This window comes from Apus apus, chromosome 7 (assembly GCF_020740795.1).
Source record: "Apus apus isolate bApuApu2 chromosome 7, bApuApu2.pri.cur, whole genome shotgun sequence".
Lineage (NCBI taxonomy): Eukaryota > Metazoa > Chordata > Aves > Apodiformes > Apodidae > Apus > Apus apus.
The window spans coordinates 7,113,224-7,135,795 of record NC_067288.1 but is presented as its reverse complement, the minus strand read 5'-3'; the positions used below and the strand labels follow the sequence as shown (position 1 = coordinate 7,135,795).

The following is a 22,572-nucleotide window of genomic DNA, read 5'->3' as shown; positions in this document are numbered from 1 at the left end:
TTGAGACCTGGAGAACCAAAATGCCCAGGATCTCACCTAAGCCATGTCAGGGACTGAGGATAGCTGAGTCCACAGAGGTGAGACCACTACAAATGGTTTGTTTGGAAACAGTTCCAAGCAGAAATTTGCTTTTAAAAGATAAGTTATTTGGGTCCCAATATGACTTTCTTCCTTGCCTCAAATAATCTTGTCTAACAGGAAAATCTGTAAGTGTTTTAGGAAGCCTGCTGCGTTGCAGCACTGAGTGTATTTTTAGTCTTTGTAGCTGTTACAGTAACACTGCTTCATTTATATACTTATTTGGTAGTGTATACCAACCCTTCAGAATGAAACATTGTCCAGATGTGCTGGGTTGGACAGTCAGGCCTGCTCAGCAGAGATGAGATGGAAGATTGCAGAAGTGACAGGGCAGAGAAAGCCCCCTGGGTTGTGTCTGGGGACAGCTGCAGCCCTTCAGCAGGCCAGCCCAGCAGCTGCTGCCCTCATCTTCTGAAGCTTTCTGAACTCTAGGCTGCACCAGGCAGAAGCTCTGTTTCTGACTAGGGCAGGTTGGGCTGTGAATTGTTTGGGTAGTTTGGTGCTAAATCATTGTTTAAACCAAACTTTAGCATCATCAGCCTGGTGCAGCTAGCACAAAGCACCCAGGTACTGGAATACATCTGGAGGCCCTTTGAGCTGCTTGGGTTCCTGCTGGTGTGATAGATGGGGCTGCAGAAGGGGCTCCAAGTGTGAATTAGTACTGACACTGACTGTCCTTGGGATCTGGTGTGGCAAAGCAAGCTTTCTCATTAAAAGGAATGTGGAATGTGTAAAGGACAGGAGTAGCAAAGGGAGTTGATGGTCTTCAATCATCTTATGCAGAGACAATTCCTTGACAGCTGCTTTGACATCAACTAATCTAGTTCAGTGAAGAGCAAGTTCACTCTCTGCTGTTGTCTGTAAGGATGGCATGATTCTCTAGCCTTGCTGACAAAGACAGGTAGTTAAAGTAAAGATTAGGCAAATTATTTCCTTCCCTGTATCTTACCAGTAGAGGCAAGGACATGTAGTCCAGATTTATGTGGGCAGCAGTGGTTTAACTGTATATTCAGTGGACACATTGTGGGAGTAGAGCAGGCAGGTTCTGACAACTTTTACAAGTCACCTATAAAGAAACCTGCAGGTATGTATGTGGGTTATCTACTGCAAAGGCAGTTGGAGCCTAAGAGAAAAGTCTTTGGGTTGGGGGATGTCAAATCAGTGGCCCAGGCCCTGAATTATACAGTTGGGTCTCACAGAGTATTTTTTGGGTAGTCCACTGTGGGACTGTCAGGGGTAAGGCAAAATTCCTTGCTGGTTTTGGTAGAACAAGGCTCTGACAGTGTACCTAGGGCATGAGCACATCAGAAGCTGCAAAGTTCTCCCATGGTGGTTGGTGACAGCCTTAAAACACCTCACAGGGTCAGGTGACATTTCAGGGGAGCTCTGTTGCAGCCTCTCTGCAAATTGCAGTTTTCAAGCCAAGCATTTTCCTGCAGCAAAGCTTTGTGCTGAGGGGTGCATGGAAGTGGGAAAGGGTAAATTACCAGGATAACTTGTTCCTGGCCTATGACTGCATTCATAGGACCAAACAGCCCACTGGTGTGTAGAGTTTGAATCTAGAGAGACAATTCACATAATTTGTCCTGAATTATTGCAGAACAGACACTAAGCTTTTCAATGCCTGCCTCTCAAGCCCTCTCTGCCTGCCTTCCACCTAAGACAGCCTTTCTTATGGAAGTAGATGCTTGATCTCAAAGATGGACATTTGAGCATTCAAAAGATTGATAGGTGTCAGGACTGCTGAAGGGAGAAGAAGGACTTTGTTTTATGGTCTTTCTAATAAGCCTGTTTTGAAAATCTAGCACTTCAAATCTGAAGACAATCTTCCATCATCTTGGGTAATTTGTAGCCGTGGTTATTATCCTCAGCCTTATTTGCTAAACGTTTTTGGTTTGGACTGGTGACGTCAGCTTTCATCAGCTGGGTCTTGCAGCACGTTTGTTTTTAAGAGGAGCTGCCATAAACCCTGGAGAGCAGTGCTGAGGAATTAGATTTCTGTTCCCTAGACCAAGCTTGTGCTGGGAGTTTGGTGCAGTTCACGAGAGCCAATGAGCCTCTTTGAGAAGGTGCAGGGAACAGCAGTGCTTGGCACAGTTACCTTTGCTGTTCATTTTAAATAGTCTATCATCTGAAGCATGGCTTTTAAACCTGTTAACAAATAATTAAGTGCAACACAGCCTTTTTGGCCTGGGAAGGACAGCTTCTTAACCCTGAGGCTGTATGAGTGGCTGTATGTTACGTACTTCAAAGAGGAGCAGTAAATTTATTTATAAATCCAGACACCTCTACAGGAGATCTGTTCCTGGGTTTTCACTTATGTAATCCCACGAAACATCAGTCATAGGTAATCAGCACGATAAACTTTTGAAATAATTCAGGGTAGGTGTTGCCTGTAGGGAGGGAGCGTCAGGTACCCCAGGGCTTGTCTGAGAGGCAAGAGAGTCTGCCAGTCACAGAGATCCTCTGGTCTCCCAAGGTAGTTCATGCAGGGCTTGTATTTAATTATAATTACAAATTGGGTCAAAGGTAAGTCTATTTCTCTTGGAACCAAGCTAATAATTTCTAGTCCTGTCATGCTGCTGGCTGAGACACATTGATACTCTGCAATACTCAGGCTTTTGTGCTTCTGCCCAGCCCCATTTTGTGCTTGTGTTTTCCAGTTCTCTCGAGTGTTGTACTTCACTCTGGCCTTGGTTGAAATGCATCCTGAAGGCTTTGGACAGCTTCTCTCTTTTATTGAAGCTGCAGTCTAATCCAGTACTCCAAGTTGGTTGAAATCCCTCCAGTTTATCATCTTCCAGAAATCTTATAAGTATGCTCTCTGTTCTTCATCCAGATCATGAAGCAGTGTAATGGCATTGAGCTCAGGCTGGAGACACGTGGAATCATTTTTACAATGCCTGCCCCTTTGACAGTGAGCTAGTCTTTCCAAACATGCAAGTCACGTTTGCCTGTTGTTTTGCTGAGAGCATCACGTGGGCTTCACCTCCGTCCTCTGTGCTGGGGAGGCACGGGCAGGGCTCTCCAATGGTGGCCAGGCAGCCTGGGGCTGGCACGGCTCTCAGCCTGCTCCTTGCAGTGCAGCCAGTCCAGCTGCCCAGCTGCAGGAGCTGCTGTCTCTGCAGAAAATCCCACCTCCTCTTCTAGTCATGTTGGTGCTAATAGTAGTGAGAAAAGCTGCCACAAAAATGTCTGTAGTGGGAATTGAACTCTTCCTGCTACTGTCCTCATCCTTGTGTGACCAAGGTCCTTTGCAGAGGCTTCCTGCAGCAATTCTTCATCAACAGTGCCTTCAGCCCACCAGAGGAAGGAATCAGATACCTGTCTTTAAACCTGAGTGTCACTCCTGTGCTGATTCATGTGCCCAGGACTCAGGCATTTTTTCAATGTCTGTGTTGGTGTGTGAGTCCCCACCTTGCTTGCTGGCCAGAGAGGTCAGTTATGAGCATGATTCCTCCCATCTACCTCAGCTCAGCTCAGAAGGCACAGCACCTCTTGCACAGGGTAACAGAATTTTCTGACTTACTTAGTTGTGGTCCTCTTAGTTGCAGAGGGAGCCTGTGTCAGCACTGGGAGAAGCAGGACCAGCTGACATGTGCCACTTGTGGCTTTGGAGCACATTTTCTCACAAAGTCAGGGTCCTATTGAGCTGTCATCTGCAGCATGAGAGCCCAGGAACTGTGTTTTCAGCTGCCTGTGTCACAGGGAGCTGGTCTGGTCCCATTTGCTCTCTCCAGGCTCTTGACCTGGAGGTGATGGCCTCCTAAAGGGTCCAAACTGGGAAACAGCACCCGAAGCTATGGCAGGGTTTTATCAGCAGCACTGAGGCCAGGAGGGGTGTTTGGATCAGTGGCACAGACGTGCACAGCTGCTCCTGGCCTCAGTCATTCAGTGGCACATGTGGAGCTTTTTCCATTTCACTTCTGCAGGTGGGATCTTTGATTTCCCTTGCAGGCCCTCAGCCCCCTTAGCAAGGGTTTGCTCCTGCTTTTCATTACTGTACCAGACATACTTGATCTAATGGCTTCTGCAGGTGGCGTGGGGTACAAGAGGGTCCGGCCACAGTTGTCAGCTGTCATCTAGAGTCAGAGTTAATCCAGGAAAACAGTAAAATTTAGTAATGTATACTGCATTCCTCCAATCCATACGCTTTCCATTAGGTGCTCTTCAATCCTTAGCACAGAAAGAAAACGCTGCCGATGGCAGTCGATGTTTCTGACTCTGAAAGGCAAGGATTGGTTGTGCCTGGAAATCTGATCTAGGCTCTCGCATTCCTGGACACACTGTCTATGCAAGGAATAGTCTCCCACCTTTAAATCCAGGCAGCAGATGCTGGCCATGTGCACAGCCTCTGCCTGCAAGCCCAGGAGCTTCTGCAGCAGCCAACGTGCCCAGCCTGGGGCCGTGCTGGGGTGGTGCAGCCCTTTTGCTGGGGTCCCAGGTGCTGGCCTGGGTCTCCCCATGTCTGGAGGCCCTCTCTAGGGTTATGGCCTTGTCCAGTGTCACTCCACAGTGCCATGCAAGTACAACAGTCAGGTCAGCACAGTAATGAGGTGCAGTTAATTCTTACAAGAGATATCTTTTTTTTTTTTGTTAAACTAATTGATTTTTATTATTTATCTGGTGAAGATTATTAGTTCTTCTAGATTACTCTAGATCCTCAGTGCCCGGAGGGTTTGCAGTATTCTTAAACTAATGAAAAGAAAGTGAAACATTCAGTTTTCTTAAATAAGCCCTATCTTCAATCACCCCGATGCCTTAATGGCTCAAGAGCACCAGTTCAGTAACAAATGTTATACAAGGCAAGCTCCATTGGTAATTATGGGAAGGTGAAGAAGTGGAAAAGACTTACATTAATTTCTAGGTGTGGCTGCACATGCTAAGTGTGGCCTGCCCCTTTGAGGTGTCACGAGCAGGGCGGGGCTGGGTGAGAAGTATCTCCGTTTGTGGAGCTGCAAAAAGGAAGCTGTTCCCCCCCCCCCCTCCAGCTCCTGCTCAACAAAAACAGTGGTCCAGAAAGCTCTGCTTTTGATGCCTCTGGGTCACGAGCTTGTTGGGCTAAGCGCAACTTTTTATTATTTTTTTTTTTCTTACTTTTGCAGAGAATGTGATCAATGGGCAGGACTACGAGGTGATGATGCAGATCGACTGCGAAGTGATGGACACCAGGATCCTCCACATCAAAAGTTCCTCTGTCCCTCCCTACCTCCGAGAGCAACGCAGAAATCACACCAACACCTTCTACAGCGCCTCTCCCTCCGTCCCAGAGACACCCCATGCCCTGAGGGCTATTGTCAAATCCCTGCAGTGACAGCCCCAGCACCCCGCGTGCAGCAGGTCCTGCTGCCAGACTGAAACCCTTCCCTGGTGGCTCCCTCAGGGCTCCGGGCACATCAATGCAGCAAGGGCAGTCCCCACTTAGCCCATTCCTGTGCCTGACCCTTCCCAACAGCTGAATCCTGTCCAGGGAATATACAGCTCAGCCAGCCCCTCGCTCGGGACAGCCCTGGGGGAACTGATGCAGCGTGCAGTGCCTGATGCCAGGGGTGCAGGTGAAGCAGGCTGCTGCAGTCCTGGTGTCAGCATCAGCAGCTGGTGCCTGGGGCTGGCACAGAGGGGGCATGGGCTGTCCTTACTCCTTAGGCACTGTCCGAAATTGTGGTTTGTTTTTTGTTTTGGTTTGGTTTTTTAGTCCCTATGATACTGTCTCCCGAGGTGGGGTGCTGCCCAGGATTGCAGCAATGCAGCTCAGTGGGGTGGTAGGAACCTGCACCTCCAACCAAAGCACTACAAGCAGGGTGACCCACACTGCCACAGAGTGTGGCCCCCACTCCCAGGGTTGGACCCCCAGGAGCAGGACACCTGGGTGGTACAGGGCTGGGCCACCCTCCCAGGCAGTGCACACCCCCCAGCAGAGCTCTCTTGCCCCCCACATGCTGCTGTCTTCCCCAGCCCACATGGCTGTGTGGAGAAAGGCTGGGGCCTGGCCCAAGGGTGTGATTTGGTGCAGCACATGCATTGCTAAAGACTTTACTGCTGGGGATTTTTTTTTTTTTTCCCCCCTGCTATTTTTCTTTTGATTTTTTTTTTTTTTTTTGGTGTGTGATATTTAATGTTTTTTACAGCCCGCAGAGCAGCACTGGCCCTGCTGGGACAGAAGAGCTGCTTCAGTGCAGTGGGACACAGCCACAGCACCTTCCCCTCCTCTCAAACACACACACACCCCTACACCGACACCACCCCACACACCCACACCCCCAGCCCCTCCCATTCTCTGCCTTACCAGCTCTGACAGACTGACAGCCCCCAGCCAGGCAGCAGAGGAGTGTGCTGTTTGCTCCGAGCCCTGAGCCACTAGCCATGGCTCTGGCTGCAGTGGCAGAGCCTGCTGCAGAGCTCTGGTCATGGGTCTCATGTTTGTCACCAAGCCCTGGCCAGAGCTGGGCCGAGGGGCTCCAGCACACTGGGGTGCTCAGTTGGGAGGAGACACCAGCAGAGCAGCAGCCTTTTGTAATGACTTCAGCATGTCGTATTATTCTTTCCCCCCTTTGCAGTTAGCACAGAAGATGCTGGGCCTCAGTGTGCCAGCCAAGCTGCCTTTCCTTCCTTGTCTGAACCGCTGACTGATGTGGGGTGTTTTTCTTTATTGTTGTTGTTGTTATTATTTGTGTGTGGTGGTTAGGAAGTAAAGGTTGACCCTGTAGCAAGACAAACAGCTTGGAGGAGGGTGAGGAGCAATACACCCCAGTAAAGTATGTGCCTTGCAACACTATGGAACAGCTTTGCCCTTTGCCACGTAGTCAGTGAGAGCTGCCCAGGCCCCCCGTCCCCCCGGCGCTCGCACTGCTGGGAAGCAGCCGGGCTCAGCGAGGGGTTTGGCTGCTCTCCTTGCACCAGTTCTGTTTTCCTGGCCCCGGCCCCACCTGACTGTGGGCCAGCTCACACAATAGTCCAAAATAAAAACCCCAGCGGTGCCCCAGCCAGAGGCACGCAGCTCCCCCTCAGCTGCAGGGAGGGAGGGAGGGGACCAAGTGGTGGCTGAGCTCGGCACAGTCTGGCACGTTGGCAAGGGCTGCTGTGGCACCACGTCCTCAGCCAGCACCTGTGGGCTCCAGTGGTGGGGAGCGCCTCGTCCTCTGTCAGTCTGTTCTCTGTGTCCTTAGCACTGAAGGCAATAAAATTATTATTTATTATTAGTAGTATTTTGTTTTTTGATAACTGTTTTGCTTAAGCAAAAAAGAAGACCAGCACAGTCAGTGCTGGCTCTTGGGCTGTGGTGTGGCTCTGCCCAACACAATGTTGACATTGCCCAAGGTAGATGCCCCCAGGATCCCCCCTCCAACTCGCAGGGAGGGGTATCCTGCACCAGCTGCTCACCCAGGGCCCGAGGAAGGAGAGGCTACAGGTGGGGAAGAAGAGGAGGGTAGGGGGTTTCTCACCACAGCCCCCAGTGACCTGAGGGTAATTGCAGTTGTGACAGAGCCAACTCTTCTTGGCTACATCCACATCACCCAGCTGTGGTGCCAGGACCAAGCAGCCTAGAGCCCCCCCCCAGAACTCCCCTCCAGCCAGTGCGCCTCACTTCCGCTTGGTTTGCAAACTGACACTCCCCAAACCAACCAAAACCCACCCCAAAAAAAGCCTATGTGCACTTCAATCCACCCAGAGGGTGAACCAGGCCCAAAGAAAGCCCCAAACAGCTGGGAAGCTACTTGATCTTTTATTATTAACAGCAGGTAAATACAAGATGCTGGCGGGGCCGGGGCTGTGATGCCTCCATGATGGGCTCCCAGTGGCCAGGAGCCAGGAGGGGAGCCAGCTGGCAGTGGAAGGCACAGGGGCTGAGATCCTGTGGGAAGTGGAGTGGCAGCAGGATGGGGAGTGAGGGCTCCCCCAGCCACGAGGCTCCCCCAGCCCCACTGGTCCCCCAGCCCCCCTGCTCCCGCCTAGGCAGCCCAGCGCCAGGCAAACAGAGCCTTCACCCTGCAAGTGCCAACGGGACCTATTCTAGGTTACAAAAGGAACAAACAAAAGCCATCTACACCTATTTACAGTGTCCCTCTCCCACCACTGGTGCACTCTGGATGTGACTCGGGGGGGGGGGGTCAGGGTGCTCCCGGCCCCTCCCAACCCCAGAGCCAGTTGCAAAGGGCAGAGTCCCAGCCAGAGGGGACAGTCCTTGGCTAAGCACCAGGTGCTGCTGGAGCTGCACTCACAGCCCTGTTGCACAGCAGGATTTCTGAAGGGCCTGCCAGCCATCGGCTGAGAATATGGTCCTGAGAGATAGGACATTCCCATGGGACATTCACCCCCTCCACCAGGGCAGGCAGACATCAGCATGTGGCTGGTACCTGATGCCGGAAGCAGAAAGGCCAGCTTTGCACCGGTTCTTGGTCTCTTGCTCATCATCTTCAGCTGAAAAACCTCATCAGGAGGACCATGTGTGGGCCACCTCCTCCTCCATGGGCAGGAGAGCCAGGTCTGCCATCCTGAAGGAAGGACCTTCCTCCCAGGAAGGAAAAACAGAAGCAAGGTTACAGCAAAGACAAAGGGGGATGGCTCTGGCCTGGGGATCGATCTACAATCCACCATAAAAACAACAGCTTGAAAAAAAAAAAAAAACAAAACACCTCATCATTTACTCTTTGATTTGTACAAAATAACAATAATAACAATAAAAATAATAATAAAAGGTGCTGGTGGCCCCTGGCTTGCAGTGCCCCACTGTGGCAGGGGGGGTCTCAGTAGGCAAAGATGACGTGGTAGGTGACCTGGTGCCCATTGTCCCAGGCGTAGAGCAGGCGGTCCTTGGGGTTATAGTCTATCTGCGTGGTGTAGGCGTACTCGTTCTCGAAGAGCAGCCGGGGGATGATCTGCGTGTTGGTGTGTGTGTCAAAGGCGTAGGAGATGTTGGCATTCCTCTTGTTGTAGCTGTCGACCGCGTACAGGACCCCACAGATGACAAAGCAGTTCCCATAGAAGTTCTTCCTCAGCCCCGTCCGCCAGGTGGTCTCCTTCTGGGTGCTGAGGTCGGCCGCGTTCAGCTTGCTCAGCACGATCACCTCCTGGTTGGAACCCTCATAGCTGATGGCTGGGTAGATGATCCACAGGCCGTTCTCATCCACCGCAAAGTCCACGTCCGAGTGGCCCCGCCACCTCCAGGGGGTGGACTCCTCGTAGGCCACGTCGTGCAGCATGGCCCAGGCGGCCACGTAGCGCTGCTTCAGGTCGTACTTGATGATGTTGCGTGTGAAGGCCCGGTTGTAGTAGAAGGAGCCATTGTAGACCACGTGCCCTGTCCCAATCCAGCTGTATGGCAGCTTGTAGGAGTTGCTCCAGCGCCCTGTGGGGCAGAGACAACTTGCTGGTGAGACCCTGCCTTTTGCTTTGGGATTGGTGGCCCGGCTGCAGCAGCCCCCAGGCACCCTCCCCCCCAGTCCTGCCTGCGCTCCCTCCCGGTCGCAAGCTGCAGACTGGCATGGGGACAAGAAAGTCCAGAGCCACCACAGGCAGTCTGATCTGCCCCATGCTCTGGACCCCACATGCTGGGTACCAGTGCCCAAGAGAGGAGGGTCCCTGGGCAGAGCATCCCCAAGAACAGGGACACTACTTGGACCAGCCAGGCAGCAGCCAGTGCAACACCAGGTATGCTGCAAGCCCACCTTGCTTGAAGTTGTCAAGGTTCCTGAACTCCACCAGTGTGTTCCCGTAGTAGTAGTTGGTGACGTAGATCCGCTCCTCCTGGGCCAGAGGGTCCTTCATCCAGGCCCCCTCGTTGCGCCCATAGGTGTTCTGGGTGGTGGGCCCCGAGATGGTGGAGAGTGTGTCCTTGCAGCGCCCTGTGTGGGCAGAGAAAGGCTCGTGAGGCCCGAGGCAGGGTGGCTTCAGCTCCTTGCCCACCCAGCAGGTACCTCCTGCTGCCTCTGCCCAGCACAATAAGGCCCAGCAGCACCAGCCAGATCCTGCAAACAGCTCCCCACAGCCTCAATGTCCCTGCCACAGCTGAGGCTGCTGCCTGTCCTGGGTCCATCTCCAGGGAGGCTTCTTTCTGCCCTGCACAGCCTCTCAGACTGGGAGGAGACTACAGTAGGTTCCAGCCTTAACAAGCAAGTAAACCTGGTGCCCCAGTAAAGTGCCATCCAGCCACCATCTCCATGACACCTCCCACCCATGACCAAATCCAGGTGTTCCGCACTTAGCAGGACATGCTGTGGGCACAAGCCAGCTCCCATGTGCACAGCTGGATCGGTGCAGAACCTGCAGGCACTCACCAATGATGTTCCTGATGTCCTCCTCCTCCAGGACCTGCTTTGGGGTGGCAGGGATGGTAGGGCTGACGGGCATCGCAGGGGTGCTTGCCTGTCCCCAAGCTCCTGGGCTGCTCTGTGGGGCAGAGCTTGTTCCCATGTCCCTTAAGGTGGCAGCCTCATCAGGGCTGGGGACAGCAGCGGTGGCTGAGGGCAGGCTCTCAGAGGCCGTGGCCACCACTGTGCTGGCCAAGGCTGCTGGTAGCTGCGGGGTCCCCTCCTCCACCAGCCCCACCAGGGCAGCCATGGTCTCTGGGGTGGGGGTCAGCCAGCTCACAGCGCTGGGGTCTGGCGTGGGCCCCATGGACGTGGCAGGGGACAGGGGCACCGTGGCTGTCACCGCAGCATCAGCAGCCGGCGGGGTGGTGGGGTCGCTGCCGAGGGTGGGCGGCCATCCCACGGGGGAGGGCTTCCTCACGGCCTCACTCACCCGGCTACTGGGCCTCAGGAGCTGGTCCTCGATCAGCAGGTCCACCGTGTTGTCCCCGCTGAACAGCTCGTCCGCTGCCAAACACAGGCACCAGTGTCAGCCCCCGAGCCAGTGGGAGCAGGTCCCTGCAGCCCCCCGTGCTCAGCCCACTGCTCTGGCCCCTCTGCCCGCTTCTCCAGGCTCTCTTGTACTGAATCCACCTGGTTTCCCTCTTCATTCCCAGCCTGTGAAGTGCAGGGGCAGGCAGATCTGCAGGAGTAGCCTACGTGATGAACCTGCGTTTATTTTCAGAGAGGTGTTGATGCTGGGTGTTGTACACCGAGGCAGTCACCTGCTTCCTTAGTCACCCGGGATTTTCCTTGGAATAGCAGCACCACAGTGCTCCCCTGTGCAGGGCTCAAAGGCAGCACAGCGCTGAGGTACCAATCGTCCCACCTCCTCCCACCTCCACACCCTCCTCCCTGTGGGGACCCCACGTGCTTTGCCCACCCCTTCCCAGGGAATGAGGCAGAACTTGGGAATGGACGTGGGTTTAGCCAGGGGGAGCAGCCAGCCCTCCTGCCAGGCGGGGCTGCAGACCCAACTCACGCGGCTCCTCGATGTCGTTCTCCGACTCGGTGGACTGGGCTTTGTAGTAGGTGACCCCCCGAACGATGGTGGGCTTGGAAGGAGGCCGGCCCCTCACGTGCAGCTTCCTCTGCAAGATCTGCTTGGGCTTCTCATCCTCCGGAGAGACAAGGGTCTCGACAGAATTTATCTGGTGGGAGATGGTTTCATCTTTCAGGAATCTTTCTTCATATTTGCCCTGGAAGAGACGCAGGAGGTTGTTATGGGACGGGCCTGAATGGCTGCGTTTTGGGGGTGGGACAGGTCAGCCTGGCCAGCCAAGGGCTAGGTGGGACATTTTGCCCTACTTCCTATCACAGCATCACCCTCCATTTGTTCTGCCCTGGGAAAAGCTCCAGGAGACAGTGAGTGGGGGAGCAAACCAACACTGTCTCTGCGTGACCTTGGTGCCACCTTGCAAACCTGGGGCTTGGTGCTCAGTAAGGGACAGGCTGTGGGACACAGGACCTGTGAGGAGAGTGGGGAGACCCCGGGGTGGCATTAGCACTGCAACTACTCACATGTCCACCCACCAGACACCTCCTCACATGCCAGGGTCTGGCACACAGAGACCATGCACTGAGCCTTGGAGAGCAGAGAAGCTGAAGGCACCTTCCCAGCGGGGCAGGGACCCCCCTAGGACAGGGACCAGGTCCCTCCTGGGGCAGGGACCGACTGGGAACCCTGAGCGGAGGCAGCCACCAGCTGCTGCAGCTCATGCCTGAAGGATTTCATCTCATTAAGTGAAATGGGAAAGGCAGCCCAAAGGTTGAAGCGGTGCCCACTTGGCTGAGAGCAGGGGCCCACAGCCCTGCTGCAATTAACAGGGAGAAAAGTGGAACACTGGGAAATGAGGTCACTCAGGGTAATAAAAGCCGTGCTCTTTGCTCCCCCACCTGGCCTGGGCTGGCTCCTCTCCAGCAGGCAGCAAAGCCCCCACCCAGGTTACTGGCTGGGGAGCAGGGGGAGAGGGGCTGCGGGTGCTGCCAGACACCCCCCACCATGGGCACAGCCCTCCCGAGCACAGCACACTGGCACATCACAGCCACTGTTATTTTCCCACCTGCTGGCCCCCAGCACGTGCCTGGCAGCCCAGCCTTCTCCTCACCAGGGCTTGGGGAGACCACTTCTGCTCTGGAACCCACAATGCCTGCTCTTGGGGGCAGGGGTGGACACATGTGGCCTATCCTCACCCCAGAAGCTCAGCACCCCTGTTTGGAACTAGAAATGATGCAGCAGCTGCTCCCCCCTCCCCGGACACCTCCTTTTGCCCCTGCGGAGAGAACCTTGGGGTGAAGGCAGGGTGCTCTAGGAGCCATCCAGCATGGATCAGAGCACGATGAGGCCACCCTAGATTGCACCACTGAGGAAGCAAGGGGTTCAGGACACCTCGGGAGGGCCTTTTCCCAAAACACCCCTCTTAGCCCTCTCTGAGGCAGCACAGAAGCCGCTGCCCTGTGCAGAGGATGCTTGTGCTGGGCAGGCCCCGCAGACACCCCCATGGGCTGGAGCTGGAGACAGTGGAATGTCCAAATCTCTGCCTGTAGCCAAGCAGGAGCAGGGGCTGCCTGGGGAGGACTAATTGCCCCGGAGGAAGGGCGACAGGCTGTCCCTCCACCGAGCCCCCAAGCCCTGCTAATCAAAGGCTCCGAGTTTCCCAGCGCTTCCCAGCCGGCCCCACAATGACATCACTCTTTCCGAGCAGCGCGGCCGCCGCTGACCTCGAAAACCAACAACCCCGCTGGAAGGGGGGAGGCCTGAGGAGCAGCCTGCTCCTGTTCCCTCCTACGTCCCGCCAGCAGCTGGGCTGTGCCGAGAGAAGCAGGCTGGATCCGGAGGTACGGAAACGGGGTCGGCTGAGTTGAGAAGAAATTAACCCCTGGCGGGTGGCCTGCCGGGCAGCCCTACCTCTGCGTGGGTGTAGGCAGCCTCAGCGTCCCGCTGCAGCGAGCTCTCAATGTCAGCAAGGCTGTTGGTGAGGAGACTGGAGCAGTTCTCCCTGTCCCTGTGGTGGGCATCCTGCAGACCCTCCTCCACGTTGGCTCCTGCCCTGTGGCCTTCCTGCGTGAAGTTCCTGGACATGCCCTAGAAAAGCAAGAGAGACTTTACCCCGTGTGCGGACAAGGGATGCTGCACAGCCCCCAGCCACAGAAGTGAGCTCTGTGCTCCTGTCCTGGGCTCACAACCGGGTTTTTACATGAAGCTGGGCACTTCAGCTACTAAGAGGGTACCTCTGAGCCTGGTGGGATCCAGAAACCCCATCCCTGGCATGCACATCTCAGATCCACTCTTTGCCACAGGGCCCCTTTGAGTGGGAGAGTTGCCTTGAGGTTCTTCAACACCCATCTTCAGCCATGCTCACTGGCTGATAGAAGGAAGAGAACAAGACAAGCCAAAACATCTGAAGTCCTAGCCCTGTGTCTTTTGGCAGCAAGTTCTTCTCTCATTTATTAATCCCACTTCAATCACAGGGTCCCATCCTGGCTGGCCACTACCTGCCTGACCTCTGATGTTCCACCCTACTTTGCTTTCTATTCTGCTGGTCCTGCCCTGCTGCCTGGTCACACGGTGCCTGCACTCAGGGACTGCTTCTCCCCACCATCCTCTGCTCCCACAGAAAAGAGGGGGGATCAAGGGAGAGGAAGAGAACCAGTGGCCTTCAGACAGCTGTCCTGGCATGGGGAGGGAGCTGCAGCTGGCTGCAGCTCATCAGGCAGCCCAGGGCACACAGACCCTCCACCCTTCTCAGTCCCCCAGCCATAGGCACACCTTGTCACCAAGGGATTGTTCAGTCTCTGCCCGTTGCTCCCTGGCCTTTTACATCTTAAATGACAATTGCTTTGAATAGGTGGCACATAAATCACAGCATTTTTGCAAAGACTGAGGGTGGTTGTTTCTGATCCTTCACTTCCAATCTGTCCTGTCATTAATTTCTCCTAAAATCCACTGTGACCTCCATCTGTGACCTCAAAATTGCCAGCTGATGTAACAGCTGCAAGCTAGAGACAAAGCAGAGGAGCTGCATCACTAGAGAAGTCTCTAGCTCTGCAGACCACCTATTGGGACATTAGTTCCCTTGACTGACACCATTTGTGTAAAATACCTTGTTATACTGGAAACATCTTGCAACACCTTCTCATCTCTGCAAAAATACCATCCTAAGCTCAGTTAACACCCACCCCACTCCATGGATATCTGAACTCCCAGTTTTCACCCAAGAATTGTGAGTCACAGCTTTATCATGCAATTAAAAGGCTGAGTCCAACAATGCAGGGACTTTTCAGCAAGTATTTTGCTGTAGTTGGAAAAGAAACAGGGGATCTCATCCTAGGAGCAGCACAGGAGCAGAAGCAGCTTTGACACCCTCCTACTTTTGGGAGGATGGCTGCTTCTGACAGCCTTGTGCCCTTATCACTTATTCTGTGTATTATTTGGCTTATGATCTGCTCAGGGATAAAATCTGCCTCCCCCTGAGTGGGGAGGCACCACCAAAGCCTGGCCTGAGATGCTGCTTGAGGCTGCTCAGCTGCTCTGGCAGGGAGCAGCTGCCAAAAGCACACCCGCCTGGGAGGCTGATGCTTTGAAGCCATGCCAGGCTCTTGTTCAGCATCTCAGCTGTCCCTTGTTTCAGGCCCCGTGGCCAATGAAGGGTGTGATCCTCTGCCTCCCAACAGGAATTTGTGCTAAGCCAGCAGCAGGAAGCGTTTCACACCTGCTGCCTGCACCGGCTCTGCCCTGCCCCAGTGGCACTGGGGAATCTCCATCTAATCCAGACCCCTCCTGTCCTTCTCCATCCTGTTCAAGTGCCTGCAGGCAGCTTCAGCTGCTTGTTACATGATCCTGCAGCCTCACTTCTGGGAAATTAAATACCCCAAGTTGTGAATTCTCCCTTTCTGCACCTTCTCTGCTCCATCTCTGTCCGAACTACTTCAGACTACTTCAGGCTGAGCTTCCTGCCCATTTGCCTCCCTGCGAGCAGAGCAGCCATGTTGCAAGGTCACCCCGATGTGCCCAGAGGAGTGCCACCAGCACAGCTTACACTGAAACCCCTGTGCAGGAACCAGCTGGTGGTCAGGGCCACGCTGGTACTGAAGAAGAGCACCAGTGGTACCCACACATGAAGTAATCACTTGTGTCATTTGTCAATACTCAAACTCCTAACACTTACCTCAGCCTCTGACGGGGCCATCAGCAAGGTTTTTGAGGATCTTACACTCCCCACTCACTGGCCTGTGTGACTCTTGTCTGACTTATTTAGAGGTGACTATCACACAGAATGACACAGAATCACCAAGGCTGGAAAAGACCTTTAAGATCATCAAGTCCAGCCTATGCCCAACACCACCACATCAGCTAGACCATGGCACTAAGTGCCACATCCAGCCTTTCCTTGAACACATCCAGGGATGGTGTCTCCACCACTTCCCTGGGAAGCCCATTCCAATGTCTAATCACCCTCTCCATGAGGAAGTACTTCCTAATATCCAACCTAAACCTCCCCTGGAGCAGCTTGAGGCCATTCCCTCTTGTCTTGTTGCTAGTTCCCTGGAAAAAAAGAGCCTAGCCCCCACCTGTCTACAACCTCCCTTCAGGTAGTTGAAGAGAGTTGATAAGGTCCCTCCTGGGTCTCCTCTTTGCCTAACAGCACCATTTTCAGTCAGCTAGTTTCAGGGTGACACAAACTAAGGGGTGATACCCATAAAGGACACACAAAAAAAAAGGTTGTCCCCTTTGTCATCCCCAATCCAGCAGCTGTGGATGTTAGTTACCAATAGGCCATTGGTTGGTCCTGATGGAGCATTTTGTGTCCACTGCAGCACCCTCTGCTCTGGGTGAACCCAGTTAGCCATGCTGTGGGGCAGGGCTCACCCCACCACCAGAGCTGTGGTGTCCCCAGTGGGGACCTACGGCCCGGGGCTGGTGGCACAGATCCCACTTCCCAAACTCCTCTCTCCTAATTAGCAAAGACTCAGCAGCAAACCCAACTAACAATTGGAGAACATGCTAAACCACAGGCAGAGGTTGGGATTACAAACAAAAACACTGGTGCTTTGTTATTTTTAGACCTTAAAACCCCTTTCCCCCTTTTTTTGGGTCAATCACTGTGCTTGGAAGCCCAGAGCCCCCTGGGCAAGCACGCTCCTCTCAGCTGTCTCCTTCATGACCCCGGGATGGAGCACACCGAGCCTTCCCGAAACAATTTGCAAGTGGAATTTTGGCTTTATAAATTATGGCCTCTTGGCTTCTGGCTGCAGACTAATGGGACTGCTCCACTCTGACAAGAATGTGGAATTACTGTCCCAGATATGGACCACGGGAGAAAACTCCAGTATTTAATCTGGCAACCTGTTGCTACATAGCTGAGGGCAGCTTAACAAACTGCAAACCCCGTGTTGTGCTGGCCAAAGAAATATTAAACCGTATGGAAGTGAAAATTATTTCACTGTAAGTTTGCTTTAAAAAAATGGAAGGTATTTTATCTGTGTTTTTAGCAGTGCTGAGGATTCATCTCTACTGAAAAACAGGTCAGGATGCAGCTTGGTCCTTAAGGAATTTGACCTTGGTTACCAGCTGTCCTGTTGAGCGTGTCCTGGCCCTGGCCCTGAACCATGCACCTCCACATCAAACAGGACAAAAGCACCTGGTTTAGAGCAAATATTACACCAGCACAGACATAAAATTAAGAAGAGGGAAAACTTAACAGCAGTCCCTTTGGACCCCAAGGGGATGCTGGTCCTGGTGAAGCCACGGCTGGGATCCTGCACCCAGTTTGGGCCACAAGGGATGAAGGAAACTTGAGAGTACCAGAGGAGGCTGATGGGGTGGTGATGCCTTGGGCACTGCCTGCAAGGAACAGCAGAGATCTAGTTTGGAGAGTCTAGTCTGGCTTAGTTTAGCTTCAGTCAGTTAATTACCACATCTTCCGAAAGGAACAAGGCTCTGAATACACCAAAGGTACCAAATACTTGATTTGAGGCAAGTCCCAGCAAAGGCAACCACCTCAAAAGAGAGCAGGACTCATCTTACCTCCTCGAGCTTTTCCACCCGACCCACCAGCTTGGTTGTGACAGAGTGCAGCTTCAAAAGGTCCAAGCCATAAAAGGCACTTTCCAGCATCTCCATGATGGACGACAGCTGCAAGGCCAAGGGAGCACATCGTCAGTCAGAGGCACTTGCTATAAAGTACGTGGTTGCATGGTTTCTACAGCCAAAAAGTCAAGGGTAATGCACACATCAGAGCACAAGAAGTTTATGAAAACACAAGTTTTTCTTGTCCAGCCCTGCTGTACTGCTGCTGCAGTCAGGAGCACAGCCTGCAGAGCTTCAGGGGTTCAGGAGCATGTTTTGCGTGCTGGGGATTAGTAAGCAGAGAAAGGAGGAGCACGGCTCTCCTTGCCAGCTCTGGGCAAGCTCCCTCACACTCCCAAGGGCTCAGCTACCCCACCAGTGACATGGCTGGCAACAGAAGAGGCAACAAGCGAACAGCAGCTCACATAAAAGTGAGTTTGAGATCAGACTCTGAGTTCATGCCATCCCATATTTGCTTTTTATTGCTTCCTGGAACAAGACAAAACTTGTTAAAAAGTTCAAAAATTTTCACAAGCACAGAAGTGAAGCAACTGAAAGTCAGTGCCAGCCTGGTAACAGTTTGAGTCTCAGAAGAAAAATTGTGTCAGAGGGATGCTGCCTTTGCCTTCAGCCACCCATTTCAGGGGCACACTCACCCCCTTCCCACAGCAGGAGAGGCAGTGTCCCCACGTCCTGCCCAGCACCAGCCCCTGTTCACCCATCCTGGGAGTCCAGACAGCAATAATACCCTCATCCTGCATTTCCTGCAGTTCTGCTGCTCACTCTGCAGAGGACAGTGCCGAGTGAGGCAGGGGCTGGTGGGGAGAGCCCCTCAGTCACTCCCTGCCTCTGCTCCCTCCAGCCTCACATGTCCCCACATGGACAGCATGGCACTGCAGACCTTACAGCCCTACAGCCGAGCAAGTATTTTCAATACATGGTAATTACTACAAGGCAGTGATATTTTCTCCCAGCAGCTACAGAGTGAACAACAGAACTCCATAAACATGGGAGAAGTGCAGGCAACACTGCTGGCAGCACTCTGAGTTTCCATCCCAGCCTCTGCAATCTCCCTCCGGAGCTGACAGCAAAGGAAAGATTTTTTTGGGCCAGATAAAATGGCAACATTAAGAGACAAGTAGTGTTTTATGGCTATGCATCCACTTTCCACCGAGAACTGGACAGAGACAACCAACAGAAAGCACACCACCTGCCAGACAGCCGCTGCAGGCACGCGCTTTCCCTCCAGGCTGGATCGTTTCCATCAGCACACAAAGGTTGCAGACTTTATGAATCACCTTCCAAATCTTCCTGAACACAGAATCCTTGCCCAGACCCTGCACCTGAGACCCTCAAAACACACACTGTGCCTACAGCATGCTGTGATTTCACAAAAACAGATCTCAGGTTCAGCTACCCCATTGCAGACACCAAGCTGACCCTTCTGAAGACTGCATCACCACACACGTCAGCTCGTTGTTCCTTTCCCTTCACCCACTGTGGAATTTGTCTTTCACTGATCTGATGGGCTCTGCATTCCCATGGAACCTTATTAAAGGCTTAGAAAGGACTGAATTACTGGGATGCTCAGCATAGACAATCAACTGAGTTGGGGTGCCCCAGGGGTACATTCTTACTGCCTGGGCTTATCTACTCCTTTCCTTGCCATTCCCATGAGGACGTATCCTGCAGCCCACTCATTTGCAATGAAGGGCTCTCATGTTGGGGAACTTCCCCCAGATCTCCCACATATGGATTACCTGGAGATTTTGAGTCAGAGCCTGTTCAAACACCATAGACATTGAGCATGAACATACATGCTTCCTGCTGCTGGACCAAGCAAGAACGATGCTCATCAGAGGAGCAAGGAGAGAAAAACCCCTGGGGCTGTTAGGAACAATGAGGTGGCCTGGCCCGGCCCTCCCAGCCCCTGCTAGGAGCGTGGGAGCTGCTCCTCATGAGTCACACAAGAACTGGAGCTGTGTCCCCTCCTGCCCCATCCTTTGAGAGGCGGCTGTTCCCAGTGAGCCCAACTCCAGGAGGAACTCAGTGCTGGGCGAGGAGAGCCTGTTGTCACAGCTCCCAGGGTTTGACTTTCACAGCAAAGAAAAAACCTCTGTGTGTATATTTGGATAAACCTTGTGAAATCGCCTGGCTGCGGATCCTTGCAAAATGAGCGGGGGAGCCTGGGCCAGTTCCTAGAGGACAAGCTTTCACACCACAGCTGGCTGTGAGCAGCTCCCTGGTGGGAAGAGGCAGCCAGAGCCAAGGGCGAAGCTAGCCACGCTGCTTTGCTCCTTCAGGAGGTTGACTGGCTCTGGAAAGGACAGGGAGAGAGGTGGCAGCTGCTGGTGGAGGACCTCTGCCTGCTTCTAGGCAAGGGACAACAAGGGTGGCTCAGTCACCTGGGACAGTGTCCCCTCTCCTAACTACAGACTGCTCACAGCTTCTCACCTAAGGCCACCTGGGATGCCCTGACTTGTGAAAGGGAGCACTGAACAACTCCAGACTAGGACTTCTCCTTCCCTGAGATGATGGATTATCTGCCTGTGCCTGTTTATCTTCCCTAGCCGCAGGGGAGCCTGGACTAGAAGCTGCTAACTGTCTGCAGTCAGACAAGATGAAACACATCCTCAAGCTCCAAATTAATTAGAACAACCCATCCTGGTGGCTGCCCCACAACACCCTGCACACTGCCTGCCTCCCCACCTGAGCTGGGACCAGCAGCACTGCCCTTGGGTATGTCCCGTCACCACCCAGATGAATGCCATCACCACTCAGCCTTCTGTGCTGGGGACTCCCCAACACTGAACCAAAACAGTGGCTCTTTGGGGAGAATTTCTGCTGCCCTACCCAGGTAACTAGCTGGAAAACTCAGTAAAGTCTGATGCCAGCTGCTAAGCCAGGAAAAGTAAGCATCCAGTAAAAGGCATGACTACTCAGAACAAACACTGTCACGTTTGGAAAAGAGATACTACATCTTACTAAAGAGATAACAAACTAAATAGTACAGAAGTGTCAGCATTTAAAACAACAAAACCCATCTTGCCACCATCCAGCTGTGTAACACACCCTCACGCTGACGCATCAGTGGCTTTTGGCCCATGGACATCAAACCAGCTTTTTGCATGGATCCTTGGGAGCCCCTCTCTGCAATAGGAGTGAGACCTGACAGCTGCTGAGCGGAGCAGAGACATCCCCCTGGGGATATTTAGTGCTGGACAAAAGGCAAGGAGCAGCCCAGTCCCTCCTGGGCTTCCAGTGCAGGAAGCCACAATGGATCCCAGGCAGCATGGGATGAGTTGAGTGAATCATCGACTGCAGCTGCTCGAAACCATCCCTTGAGCTGAGCTTGACTTTTATGAAAGTAATTAGGAGACATTTTAGGACACAAAGTTTAGGGAAAAAAAGTTTTTTAGAAAAAGCTCAGAAAGAAAAGGCTTCAGAAGATCTCTTTCTCCCCAGAGAGCCCCGAATCCAAGCCTCTCTCCTACCTTCAGGTCACTGCTCTCCGCCTCCCGCAGCTTCTTCAGCCTGAAGTCCCCCTCGCAAGGGTTGAGTGCCGAGGGGGGGGCCACGCACGCACACTTGCAGCTGGGTCCTGATGTGATGGTTTCCACTGTGTAAAAGTCCTCTGCTTTGAAAGCACCTTCATTAATCCTTTGGCAGGCACCACGGCCCAGGGGTCTGACCAGGCATTTGCACCGACAGTCGGAGCCTTCGGACACCGCCTTCACCTTGTCGTAGTCACCTAACAGCTGAGCACAGGGCACCCGTCAGCAGAGCTCCTGTCCTCTGCTAGCCCAGCAAGGGACAAGGACACCCTGGACCTTAAGGTGTAAACAAGGACACTCTGGACAACCTGCACCTCGAGGAAACTAGATGGCTCTTCCAAAATCTGCTGACCAAGAAGCTTTCTAGAGAGCACAGAGCTTTCTGATCCCTACCTACAAGGGGAGTAAAAATCAGCTTCTTCCAGCAGGGTAATTTTTTATTTCACTTTGCATAAAATGGACTTAGCCACTTTGAGCTTTAAACACAAGCCACATTCTGCTGTCTTTTCATGTTCTGTGTCCAGCAGACCCTCTAAGTCACCTGCTACCCTGAGCGAGATTTCTTTAAGCAGGCAAACAGGGTAAAAGGGTAGGCTGGAAGGGTGACTGAAAGCCACCCTATAAGCAGCATAACCTGGTGGTGGAACAGTATTTCTGATTAGTCCCATACAATTCCAGGAATTTCCTTTACAGAGGTTTGCAGACAGCTCTTCTGAAAGCCCAAGCACAAAAATAACTTTGACGGTATGTTTCCAATAGCCTCCACGTTAGCCGTTTCCGAGGGCAGATAATAGCACACAGATCGGCCAAATCTAACAGAAACCTCCACCGCATCCCACTGGCAGGGAAAGAGTCTGGATCCTGGATCCCTCCCCTCCACACACAAAGAGGCTCCGCCAATTCCCCTCCCAAGGAGCTCCCCGTTTTCTGAGTTCCCCCAGGAAAATGATAGGACGGATGCTGGGAACTGCTCCCCGTTGGGCTTCGGGGGTTCACCGTACCCTGGGCGATAAAACTCCCCCGCATCTGCACTCACCCAGCGCTGCCGGTGAGCGCTGGATGAACGCACAGCATCACCCAGCACCGCTAAACATCTACATCCAGCACCACCCGGGGCGTGCACAGCACTCCCCGGCACCCCCCCCCCGCGCAGGTGTCCCGCAGGTACCTGGGAGAGGATGTTTTCCTGGTTGTCCGCCTCGTCCTGCAGCGGTTCGGCGGAGGGCCCGGCCGTGCCGGCAGGGCGGGAGCCAGCCCGGCAGCCGGCGCCCAGCGCGGCCAGGCAGAGCAGCAGCGGCAGCGGCCGAGCCATGGGCGGGCGGCGGAGGGGGCCGGGGCCGGGGCCGGCGCGGAGCCGCCGCTGCTCGCTCAGGTGCGGCGCGGCAGGGGCGGGCGGGGCCGGGCCGGGCTCCCGCCCCGGTGCTCCCTCCCTCCGGTCCTGCATCCCTCCCTCCATCCTTCCCTCCCTCCCTCCCTCCTCGGCGGGACGGGCCCCCGGGCGGGGCCGGGCGGGCGGCGGGGCGGG

The 22,572-nt window shown here is 53.8% G+C and overlaps 2 protein-coding genes across 3 annotated transcripts in view; one reads left to right on the top strand and one right to left on the bottom strand.

The window, feature by feature from the left end:
- ATF6 (activating transcription factor 6) overlaps positions 1 to 7,277 on the top strand; it is a 76,779-nt gene extending 69,502 nt beyond the window's left edge. For both annotated transcript variants that reach the window (XM_051625425.1, XM_051625426.1), the window contains one exon: positions 5,184 to 7,277. In XM_051625425.1, coding sequence (XP_051481385.1) covers positions 5,184 to 5,392 — 209 coding nt within the window. In that variant the 3' untranslated portion in view covers positions 5,393 to 7,277. The remainder of the gene's footprint in view (positions 1 to 5,183) is intronic.
- Positions 7,278 to 7,782: 505 nt separating this feature from the next.
- OLFML2B (olfactomedin like 2B) lies at positions 7,783 to 22,456 on the bottom strand. Its single transcript, XM_051625419.1, has 8 exons — positions 22,216 to 22,456; positions 20,988 to 21,251; positions 17,452 to 17,559; positions 13,333 to 13,509; positions 11,407 to 11,623; positions 10,353 to 10,892; positions 9,744 to 9,920; positions 7,783 to 9,424 (listed from the first exon to the last, which is right to left on the bottom strand). Exons 1-8 carry the CDS (start codon positions 22,357 to 22,359, stop codon positions 8,823 to 8,825), a joined length of 2,229 nt encoding a protein of 742 aa, XP_051481379.1. The 5' UTR covers positions 22,360 to 22,456; the 3' UTR covers positions 7,783 to 8,822.
- Between the last annotated feature and the right edge of the window lie 116 nt (positions 22,457 to 22,572).